The 12,704-nt window shown below is 40.4% G+C and overlaps 1 protein-coding gene across 1 annotated transcript; it reads right to left on the reverse strand.

Annotated features, from left to right (window-relative positions):
* Window positions 1-9,251: 9,251 nt before the first annotated feature.
* LOC147638438 (putative L-type lectin-domain containing receptor kinase S.5) lies at window positions 9,252-11,675 on the reverse strand. The gene has a single exon (XM_086795649.1). The coding sequence runs from the start codon at window positions 11,602-11,604 to the stop codon at window positions 9,547-9,549; it is 2,058 nt and encodes a 685-aa protein (XP_086651775.1). The 5' UTR covers window positions 11,605-11,675; the 3' UTR covers window positions 9,252-9,546.
* Between the last annotated feature and the right edge of the window lie 1,029 nt (window positions 11,676-12,704).

Here is a 12,704-nt window from a genome sequence, read left to right on the forward strand (position 1 = left end):
CTAGCAAACCGCAACGCCCTCATGTGGTCAACTTGTGGTACATGGCCTCCCACTCGTCAGCCTGGAAAATTGAGCCCTGTAGATGCTACATGCAAAAACAAAATTGTCAATCTAGGCAACAAGATTGTGCAATCCCAGACTTCTAGCTCCTAGGCTGAGAGGGCATCCTCATCAAGTTGGATGGAGACCTCGATAGAGAATAAGTACTATACGAGTTCGGAAGCAGTGATTGTGCCCATGAAGAGTTGAGTGCTTGTGTGCTCTCAAAGTTCTTGTACAAAATGGACAAAAAGAGTGAGGGTGCTCATTTATAGTGGCCAACGTAATCATTACACGAAACCCTAGTTTTCAAAAAAATGTCACGCACCATAAAAACTGGTTTTTCAACACGAAACATAACATGGTTGCATATTAGGAAAAAAAGAACCGTTTACATTCTCAATTATAACACCTAATTACATTCAATAGATAGTATCCCCATAGATAAGCTACACATCAACCCTAGGCCTCATTCAAGTCTATAGGAGCCATACTTTACCAACTCTCCTACGTGTAACCCTCCATGCCGCATGACATGCAAGTTCTGTCCCTGCCCTCCACCTTGCTATTTTCTGACCCTTACTTTTCATTTTGGCAATTTGAGCCAATTTGGACATTTGAGCCTTGAAAGGTTTCTTCCAAAGGTATAATGGAAGAACCAATCAAACATTTCTTCGAGATAGTTTGATCAAGTCTTGCCACCTCCATATCTTGTGTTGTTGAAATAGACTCCCCTTACACGAAAATGGTTTTTCTCCATTCCTTGATTGCTCCACATGTCAAGCGAGCCGTAGGCATTCATGAAATATGCACTATGAGCGTACAAGATATGCTGCAGATACCAAACAAAATCACCATTCAGAAAAGGTGCATTAGAAGAAGAAATTTGTTTTGCAAGACCTTTAAAAGAATTATATTACCATGTAATGCACAATATTCAATTCACCCCATGTGCGGACCATGGCTTCAAATGAAGCTTTTCAACTCTGCTTGAAATTGTTTGCGATTTTTGTCTGTTGTGCAGCTTTGACTCATCAACCGCACTACCTTATTGAAATTTGCCCACACTTGCTCACGCAAAATAATAATGTTTGCATCCAAGAAGTCCAAAGTAGTACAAGCACAAAGATCTTTCCACAGCTCCTATCTCTTCGCAGGAACATTTTCACCTTCCTCGACATGTTACCGATCTGCGTTTCTCTGAACCTTGTCCTGCTTGTTGAAAGGCTTCTGGAGAAATCTTCTTGCCTTGCCGCCACTCATTGAAACCTTTTGAGCAACCATATGTGAAACTCCAGAGGTCTTTTGGTTAACTCATAGTTTCATGTTACCCCTTGGAGGGGTCACTCATAAATATGTAAGCGTAGCATGTGGGTTCAACAAAAGGGGTTTTTTAAATCCTTTTTTAACACATTTTTTACATATAGAAGGGTACCATTTAAAGGGAGTATTTACATATTGAATAGAAAAAGGGTGTGTTCTATTCATGAAAAATTTACAGATAAGGGGTTTTTAAATTAGGCCTTAAAGGCACGTGATATAGAGAGTTTACATATGGTGAACCCCCCTCCCCGAGCGTGATATAGAGAGTTTACATATGGTGAACCCCCCTCCCCGAGCGTTGCCCCCATGGCAACCAATGTTATTTAAAATCTTTTCCACTCTAGCAATTGCCTCATCATGTCGAGTTTTACTGGGCATAGTGAACGTATAGTCTATGGGACACTTTAAGAGGCAGTCAACAAAGATACGCATGAAAGCATGCAAAGTATAAAAGTGAACATTCCTAAGAGGAAAAGGAATTATGGGGTTCTAGCTATTATCCCTTAAGTCCCTATTTGGAGGAGCCAACATAGGTGATGAAAGGACACCACCGTCCCACTCTCCCTCGTAATTTCCTATTTCCTCACATTCCTCTTCACCATTGGCCGTCCCCCTGCATTTCTTCTTGGTTTTTTGTTTCAATCCATGCATGCACCAAGGGCATGGGTGAGCTGTATTTGCACCTTGAGTGCAACCCAACATACACTTTATTGTCTTCAAATCCCCGCCAAGATGCCAATTTCCCTATAAATGAGCACAGACCTAATGCATACAAGGTTACTTGTGTTACTTACATCCAAAAGGCAACCCATAGAACAATATAATTGCCTTTTGTAGCTTTCGCATTTCAATAAAAATGTTGTTGAACTCATTAAATTCGAATGAAACATTACCATCCACAGTCTTCTTCTTTCCCCATGCTACAATGGTAAGTGTATCATTGATGTGGTACTAATCCCCAATCCTATATTTTACATCTTCATTGCTCACTCCCTTTGCTAGACAAACCCTCTTTGGTGGTGGAAAAAGGTTGTGCATGATAGCTTTCTTATGAAGGGTGTCTCCTAGCACAATTGATGAAGAGCCTTGTAGCCCTTCGCACTAATGCCTACCTCATCGCATGCATTTACAACATCAACACTGCTGATACTTTTGGAAACCTCTTGTATGATTTCACTGGAAACAACCATATGTATCTTCTTGCAAAACGGGGATCCCTAATCATTTTAAGCACATGCTCCCTCGTTTGTGAAAGAGCACAAGAGCTCATTACACTCCCCGGTTTGATCAGAACCTATGGCATCTTGAAGGAATACTCTAAAAACCATCAAAATTACATTGGCATTACACAAGTGCACACTTGAGTTACATTGGCATTTTGAATTGGAAGTGATAGAGAATAAGAAAGAGGAGCCATACCACGCTATTTTTGAATTCTCCACTTATGAGCATCCCCTCCAATGGCACGTGTTTCAATGTGGTTGAGTGGCCTCTTACGCTCCCTAGCACCAACAGGAGTGCTTTTCATGTGGGATATGGTTTGCGTAAGCTTTTCCACACGCTGCTGTCTCTTGATTTACACTCTCAAGTTCCTTGATTTTCGCTCGAACTTGAAGTAGGCCTTGGTGTCCACTAGCAAGGTTAACTTAGAGCGTATACAACTGTGATAACAAGAAGAATACTCTACCAGCAAGTTGTTACTAATCTCTTGCAGTACCCGAGCATCCCATTCTCACCATCTCCCACATACTCAATAAATGATGGTAATTCTTTGAAAGTGGGTGGGTAATGCGCGATTGGTTCAGCTAGGTATAGATGCCCATCAACCCATGGATCCACATTAGTGTGACCCCCTTGTCTATGTACATTCTTCTCCTGTTCTGTGAGATGAACCTTGCCCGAAGTTGCATACTCTTCCAACACCTGCACATGTAAATCCAACTTGCATCGATTCAATGGCACATTAGTGTTAGTGATTTCACAAAATGCCATGCTTAGAAGGAGTTGATAGTGGAAAAGAAGAGGGAGGCCCTAAGATCATAATAGAGAGAGAGAGAGAGAGAGAGAGAGAGAGAGAGAGAGAGAGGGATAGGAGTTGAGATTAGAGGGAGTGATTGCATGCCATAGCTTTCCAAGGAGTTGAGATTAGAGAGAGGGAGGATGCAGTCATAGGAGAGAGAGAGAGAGAGAGAGAGAGAGAGAGAGTTTGCAGGGCATTAGCTCACACAGTAGAGAGAGAAAGGGAGAGTTGAGAGTAGATGAGAGGATTTTAGAGAGAGGGATAGAGTGAGGCTATACAGGGGCCAAGCTCACAGTAGAGAGATGAGTAGAGAGAGAGTCAGTTCAATTTTGGGAGGAAAAAGAGATTGAAATTTGGATTTTTGATATATATATATATATGGGTTTGGGACAACTTTTAAAGCAAAAAAGTTCAAAAATGAGAGAAAAAAATCACTATTTTTGGCCCCCCCTTTAGTTACGAGATTGATGATGTGGAAAGTGATAAGAGATCTCTGATTTCGTTGATTTGGTGGGAAAATGGAGGCATTAAATGAAGGAGAAAAAGGTGGAGGCATTCAATGATGAGATAGAGTGGGTTTAGGAGGAAATAAAGGTTAAAAAATAAATGTTATACATACATATGGGTCTTGGGTCAATTTCAAAGTATAAAACTTACAACATGGGGATTTTTTTTGTCGATTTTAGGCCCCCCCTTAGTTACAAGTTTGCTAGAAAAAGAAGAGGAGAGAGAATGACAACATTAGACCCTATTTTTGTAGGGGAGTTATTGGCTAGAAAGCTCAAATTATAGGCTCCAAGTATCCCTCTTGATTGACCTTGTCTTCTTAAGAAAGCATAAAATTAGTCGTAATCCCTAAAAATTAGGAATCTTTACAAGGCCTAAAAGATGTCCAAAGGTCTCCTAATGTACAAAGGGTTTACATGCGCACAATAACGAGACTCCAAGCATGCACACCACACGGGTGTATATATCCATGCAACCTAACAATAGTTAAATAATGCACCACATATGCAAATGATCTAGCCTCACATCTAAGGCATTCAAATTGGGTAGCATAGTCACATCAATACTCATCAAGTCACGGGTAGGAGTACCTTGGTCATCGACTATGGGAATTTCCTTATCCACTTTATCCATTATCTCTTCTTCATTCTTTGGTCCACACTAATGCATCATCCAAAATCTCTAGTAGCTATTCATCAACTTGTGACTCATCCTCATGCAAGGATTTCTCCAAAAACATAGCAAGTTGACCTGCTCATGAGATCCATGACTTGTCCAAGTCACACCATCAGAAGATCTCATGGCTTCTCCTCCTCTGGGCTTGCTCAGGTCCCATCTGCACGCACCACAAAAATTCTCCTCACATATAGCCCAACCCCCCTGGTGGGACATTTTCAAGTGTTTCAAAACACTCTTGGGTACTCTGAAACAAGTGATCTTTCCACTTGGATCAAATGGGAAAGAGGCCACTCATACTTGTATAATTTCAAAAAACCTTCATGTCTGCACACACATCAACAATCTTCACAACATCGAACCAAATTCCAGCAACAACCTGAACATTGTCATGCAAACAGCCCAAATCAGCAACCTGATGCACCCCGTAGTTAACATCCTCAACTTCTTCATTCAACAATCTACTCACAACATCCAAAACTTCATCATCCTTAACACATACTCCAGCATCCACATAGGCATAAACTTGATCAACATCACCTAGATCCATAGATTCTTCAAGCAAAGCAAAAACACCCTCTAAGGTTTCATCCAACAAAGCATCCACATCATTATCCACATCACTATCTATATATTCATGCACATATAATTGCTCATCCATGCTAGCATCATCATTACCTGTATCAGTGATCACAGCAGGAAAGTATTAGGAGTGGTCAGAGAAAGACTGACTGAAATAGGAAGTGTTAGGAGTAGGATTGGTCGGATCAAGAGTTCGGAATCAAGAAAGTGTCAGGATCAAGAATTTTCCAAAAAAGGTCTAATTGGAGCAGGAAAGTATTAGGATTGGTTGGAGCTAGACTAGTTAGAATAGGAAGTGTTAGAATCAAGATTGGTCGGAATTAGGAAAGTGTCAGAATCAGGAGTTGTTCGAAGCAAGACTAATTAGAGCACAAAAGTATAAGGACTGGTCAGAGCAAGATTGGTCAAAATACGAAGCATTTGGAGTAGGACTAGTCAAATCAAGACTAATGTCACTTAAGGAATTTTAAACCAATTGGACAATGTCTCGCTCTTCTATAGGATCAAGATCATATATTCTCTCCCCTTCATCAAATGTACTTGGATCTTTATCAGAACTTGATGACCTTTCTTCCATATTCTCTTGAATCTATCCCTCAGGCCTAGTATCCATAGCTACTATATTAATCGCAATTGGCTCATCAACTCTATCATTTAGCTTTTATGTTTTGGCAATATCAACTCCATCATTATGATTCTCTGGTTCTTCTTCTAGTTGTCCACCTTTAAAAATTTGTTTGCTAAATTTGGACTAACAAATAGCCATCTTGGATTCTTTAAAGATGACTTGTTCACATTAATGTTCTATTAGCACAAAGGTGTCCCTCTGGTCATGGTCCAAAACTTCATGGAGTCAACTTGAACAAACCCACTCTTGTTTTTCCTTACAGTTGCAGTCACTCCAATTGTTACTACCTTGAACCATTTCACATCAAAGATAAATCTATCAAACCTTCTAAAATCAACCTTGATGATGTTTTGATCAATGATTACACAATAATCTAGCATTAGGTTAGGGAACCCCGTTGTGTATGGTGCACACTAGCGCACTCCAGTGAATTGGGTTCAATTCCCAACAGGGCTATCTATACTTGCAAACATAGTTGTTAGCAAGCTAACTTTTTGGATTTCTGCACTTGAAATTGTTAAGCTTGCACACTTTTGCATCAATTATTCATCATCGACATGTTCTCTACATAACATTGATGCCGCCTAGATCTATAATAGAACAATATGTTATACATTTTCTTAATGAAAAATGTACTAAGATATTGTAGTCCACAATGTGTGCTCGCAAATAGTGTTTTCTGAATACTTTTTCTTGGTGTCTTTACTTGCAGTACATCAAGATTCACACTAATTTGTGTGGATTTGTACTATATAATTCCAATAGATTTATAATCTTTGTCCAACTTCTTTACAAGAAAGTGACAAGATTAGAAAGATTTGGATCAAGAATCACTTATGCATCAAGATTTTATTTTAGCACAATAATGAACTTGTCTATTCTGCATTGTAGATCTGCAATGATAGACTCTACACTTGAAACATATCTTCACTGTTTTTAAACTTTGCACTTGAATCTTTTACTCTACACTTGAAATCGCATAGTAAATTGTATTTTGTAATTGTATTTTGCACACTTTCTTGAAACTACACTAAGATTCTACACATCAACCTTCTTCTTATAGTATTCCATAGTAAATTGTATTTTGTAATTGTATTTTGCACACTTTCTTGAAACTGCATCAAGATTCTACACATCAACCTTCTTCTTATAGTATTCCTTCAAGAGCTCAAAGATTTGGTAATCTAGGGTTTCAATCTTGAAGAAATAAGGGCTCTAAGGATTAATCTTTGAGAAAATATGCCCCTTGAGCAAGATAATGTAAGAAATCACTCAAAACTAGTTTGTTGAAATTTTTGTAAACCCTAATTTCAAAAATTAAGATCAAGAACTTCAAGAAATCAAGCAATAAAGTGGATTAGGGTTTTTGAAAATAGTAATTAATACAAATTCAAAAATGATGAACACAAATTTCATTGCTAATCTTCTTAAATCAAGAAATTTCCAAATCTAAAAATTGTGTAAAAATTATTTTTTAAAATGATTAACATTAATCATGATTTAAAAAAATATATTTTTTTAAAAATAGATTAATAGTAATTCAAAAATGATTATTAATAATCACAAAAAAATACATTCTAAAAATTTAAATTAATAATAATTTAAAAATGATTAAACTTCTTATCACTCCCTAAACAAGGATCTAAGCTAAGAGCTGTGATACCAATTGAAATGGAGTGCTCATAAAGCTAAGATAAGGGACAACCACCATGGATTAATACAAGATTAAGAAGATAATCTCATACAATGTCCATGATGCATAAGTGAGTTAACCTCCCACCAAGAGGATGAAAATAGCCTTCTACAAGCCAAGATATGAAATCCATGAGGCTCTAAGAGTCAAGATGACCAATATCAAAAGATGTCAAAAGGTAAAATAGTGGCCCATGAGCCCCTTTTTATACTTGAGTCCATGACCAAGGTCCAAGACCTAATCTAAAGTTGTTGTTTCATTATAGATATATAAAACCTTGGCCAAGGTCATTGCTTCTAGACTTTCTCCTCATAAATCTTGTCTTTCTCCTATATTTAATCCTTTCCTTATAATATGATTTTTTTCATTTTAAAAGAAAGAACCATTTGATCTCATTAAAAGATGGTCAAAGTGGTGTTGAACCTAAGCATGTGTTGTACTTTGCATCAATGCCTCAATGTTCCATAAGAGGATCACTTGCCAGGGAAAAAATTTGTGATGGTTGGAGTGTAAGGTTCATAGAGTTGTCATTACGGGAACCAATTTTAGTCCCAAAAGTTATGTTCAACACCGCTTTCATCCACATACAAGAGAAAATCATCTTTCAATCACCTTTTAAAAATCTCTTAATGATATCAATGGATCCCAAATGGTTCTTTTATATCGTGTATGCAAAAGTGATATCTTAACATCCAACTCCATAGCAATCATCCTCTTTTTGAAAGTACATACTCAGTTCATTAATTTTAAAAAGAAACTATAGGTTAATTATAAGGTGCTAGTATATTTGTTATAATACCTACTAGAAACTAGGTAGTTAAAATTTATATCATTACTTTTAGACGTAAAAATTAAACTTAGGTTTTGACAACCCGGGGATTCACTCTTAGAAAACTTATGATATCACGTGAATATACAAGAGAGGGGTTTTTCGAAATGAGGCATAAGCTTATAAGGTCGGGGTAAGGCCACGTATTTCAGTCAAAGCATGTTTACGTGCTCAAAAAAGCATGTCCCAGGATAGTGCTAATTAGCACAATTTTTGGATGTGCTAAATACATCCAAAGATGACCCACAATGCAAAATTTCCTATCATGCTATATATCATTGGAAAGCTATTGAAACAAAGAATCTTGATGTATAATCTCCAACAAATTATGATTTGATTTGCAAAAATTTTACCACATACCCATTTTTTAAAACTACTACTGCTAACAACCGCAAAAAGCGCAGCACCTTACATGCTTCCACCCATTTAGGTAAATACTAAATCTTAAATTTAAGTTAGGGGAGGGGGCCTTGGGGAGGGGGATGGGGAGGGTGTAGCAACATTTAATGAACATAGTTGTACAAAATTCTTGCAATGTTTTGGTAGCATTCCAACAATACTTTAAGTAGTGAAATTCTTTGAGAATATAACCATTCTAAAAACCGACTACATTGGGGATTCCAACTAGTTTACAATGATGATTTCCTAGTACTTAATATCTATTTCTTGGTGGCATGTATGAAGTACTTATGTTCGCTCAATAAAGTTCAAAGTAACATACTTTAATCTAAGGAGAGGGGGTAAGTAAATGCTAGAGAAAAAACATAGATATAAGGAAGGGTAGTGACATAGTCATTTTAAAGGTATCCTTAAGTTTAAATAGGGGGAGTGCTATCATGTTATGAGCATCATACATAGGGGGTTTTCTTGAGGTTCATGCATGCAAGTGACATCCCCCTTTATTATGAGTGAATCCCCTACATTTTGAAAGAAATATTTTAACATTGGACTCATATAGAAGTAAACTTTTTAAAAAAACCTAGAATTTCTCTTGGACTTGAAGATTAAAACTATCATTAACCACCATTGAAACCTTCAAATTTCAGCACTGTGGGCCGGGCTCACTAGCAAATCACTCGATGATGACAATCACTCAAGCTCTAGTTTACTTTGCCTTACCTATTGAGGTTTGGTTTTCATGGCACATAAACAAAGATTTATTCTGCATGATACAGCTCTACTAAGTGGAGCATATTGAGCAATGAGTAGAGGGTCCCTTGCCAACACCAAGGCTAGGACAAGAAGAACTACTATCGGGCAGTGAGATGCTCCGTTGAGAAGGAAGGGGAAGACACCTGAGATGGAATGGAGAGAAGGAAAGCTAAAGACAATGGCGGATGTGGCAGAGACCGAGGCGGAGAAGGGAAGGTGGGGAGGAGAAAGGAGACGGACGATGAGGAGAGGGCCTGGACGACCTGGCGGATGGTAGGGCGGGAGGAGGGATGCGGGTGGCAGCAAGACAGGCCTAACGTGAGGAGGAGCTCCATCTCCTTCGCATCATATGAACTAAGGCGTTGGTCCGCTGCCTCTAGTAGACGGTCCTCTTCGTGGAGCAACCACAGTGAGTGCAGGACCTCAGCTGACAGGCGGCGCCCGATCGCCAACTCTACCGCCACCGCCCCAAAGCTATACAAATCAGACTCTTTAGTCACCATTCCTGTCTCCATAGATTCGGGCGCCATGTACCCTGGTGTGCCGGCGATTGTCCTAGTCTCTGCCCCATCGCTGCCGTCGCCGCCCTCGATCAACCTTGCCAAGCCGAAATCGCCCAATCTAGCATTAAAGTCGGCGTCCAGCATCAAGTTGCTGGGCTTGAGATCTCTGTGCACCACAACCATTTCCCACTCTTCATGCAGGTAGAGCAGCCCAGCAGCCAACCCCTTGAGCACACGGTACCTCCTCTCCCACCCCAACACCTCATGCCCGCCTTCACCTGTGAGCCACTTGTCCAGGCTCCCGTTGACCATGTACTCGTACACCAACAGCAGCCTCCCTCTCCAGCGATCGTGGCACCACCCAAGCAGCCGCACCAGGTTCTTGTGACGTAACCTGCCTATGATGGTCACCTCCGCTAAGAACTCCCGCTCGCCCTGCTTCGACCGTTGTGATAGGCATTTCACCGCCACGGCTGAGTTGTCCGATGGCAACGTCCCTCTGTAGACCGCCCCAAAACCACCTTCTCCCAGCAGGCAATCGGCGCTGAAGCCGTTAGTCGCTTTCCTTAGCTCGCTGTAGGAGAACTCGCGAGGGCCGTAGTTTAGATTGGGCCAACTCTTCAGCAGATCAGTCCTCCTCCTTCTCTTTCTTGCGACCAGGATGAGCACAATCACGACAAGTAGCAAAACTATCGAAGCTGCGCCGCCAACGATCAGCCCGACAAGAAGAGCGGTGCTGCCAGAGGAGCTGGCTGCAGGGAGGCCCGGAGAAGTGAAATTCCACATGAGAACACAGTGGGTCTCTGAGGCAGTCCCGGTGGAAGCAGAGAAACCCACATATATAGTTTCTGGGAGATACTGGCTTAGGTTGATTTGGAACTGAGAGATCACTGGACGGACTGGCTTGGTCATGTTGGGTCCATCGTTAGCAAGGTACACATCAAGCAAGTGGCCATGTCCATCGTAGTCGATCCAGACGCTGGTATTGGTGCTTGTGTTGCGGTCGAGGGAAACATTCTGAGGGGTGAGAGATTGGGTAACGACCGAAACAGTGCTGTTGATGTCGATGCCCACATGATTATTATCTGGATCAAAGATATCCTTGAAGGTATCGAATTCTACCGCCACAAGCCTCTGCATGCTATCAGCGCCTGCAGGAGTTGCATTAAGGCTCGCATTGAAGAGACCAAGCCACTCCCCATAGCTGTTGTCAACCTGTATTTCATTCGCCCTATGCGAGCTCAACAAAAACGCCATGCCGCCGCCGGTGGTGTTACGACCATCGCTTCCAGCTATCGGCCCCATGTTAAGGAGAAAGGAGGTGTTGAACGACGCTGTGTAGGAGTATGCCGGATCCCAAATGCGCAGGGGTCTGTAGTATGTGATTTGCCCAGAGCTGTTGTAGATGGAGGCGGAGCCCGAGCCCGTGTCGAATGTCACCTGCAGTGCAGTACCCTGGATACCAGAACTTCCTATGGAGAAGTCCAGCGATGGCTCGTCGCTGTGAGAGAAAGTATCGAAAGAGAAATTGAGGTCTTGAGATATGCAGCAGCCGAGGCAAGACAGCCGGAGAATCAAAAATAACATAAAGGGTGGGCGAAGGAGGGCGATGAGGCGAAGCGGAATTATAGCTGCCATTAAAGGTGGCATCATGAGGGAGCTGCGGCCAGCAGGCGGGCGTATGTCTAAAGAGGGGAGAATAAAAAAGGAAAGGGGAGGGAGGAGCTCTCGCACTAGTGCTTCTGTAGGATCTGGTTGAGGAAACAGTCAATTGTGCGAGAAAGGCAATAATTTTGACGTGGTAAAGCTTTGAACACGAGGGAGGTGACAAAAAGTCTCTTGGACGCAGTCTAAATAACCAGCCCACCTTCTTTGTGTTTTGCATTGATTAGACAACAATTTGATCTTGGCAACACGTATCTCTCTCCCGCACACCCCCATGAAAATTTCTCTACTCTACTATAGTCTATAATAATGCCGTAACAACAACGTAATGGCTCCTTTTTTGGCTTCCCATGGCCAGGCTGCCAAGCCTTAGCATTAGTTTCTAATCATTAGCATTAGTTTCTCTTTGATTAGAAGAAACGAAGTTTTACCATCAAAAGACTACAACTATCGTCTTTATTCTATTAATAAATTAGTAAGGCTAGGCGTTGATTTCTAAGGGATACTTAGTCTTAGGGTGGGCTTAGTCAAGCTTCTTTAAAAGTGAAAAAAAAAGGGGATGAGAAACAAAGTCTTAGAGTGGGTGACTTATTATGTATTTACTTTAGTCAAGTCACCCACCTTTCTTTCAAAGTTGTTTTTGAAGCTTAACATATTGAAACTCACACACATAACCACAAAGCGACACAAGTTTGTTGTTAATGCGTCCTTACTATAGATATAGTTTGGACACAAGTTTATTGTTTATGCTTGCTTACTATAAATATAGTTTGTTTTTCTTTTGGATTGATTTTTATGAACTGCCAAAGGTATAGTATCCAATCAACTTTTCATATCTTATATATAAAAGTAAGTTAATTGTTCCATCTTAGTGTAGACATAAGCATTTAAGTTTCATTTTTGTAAAATGTTTGAGTTATATTAAATAAACATGTTAATTATTGTAAGATTTAGATAGAGGTTAATACTAATTTGGCCTTTAGATAAAGGTTTCCAACCTTAGCCACATGGTCATGCCTCCTCCTCTTCCCTCCCTATAGTTAGTGATGATCTCCTTACCTATAGTTAGTGATGATCTCCTTACCTCC

This window comes from Cibotium barometz, chromosome 5 (genome assembly GCF_041138505.1).
Source record: "Cibotium barometz isolate CiBa-2024 chromosome 5, ASM4113850v1, whole genome shotgun sequence".
NCBI classification, from domain to species: Eukaryota; Viridiplantae; Streptophyta; class Polypodiopsida; order Cyatheales; family Cibotiaceae; genus Cibotium; species Cibotium barometz.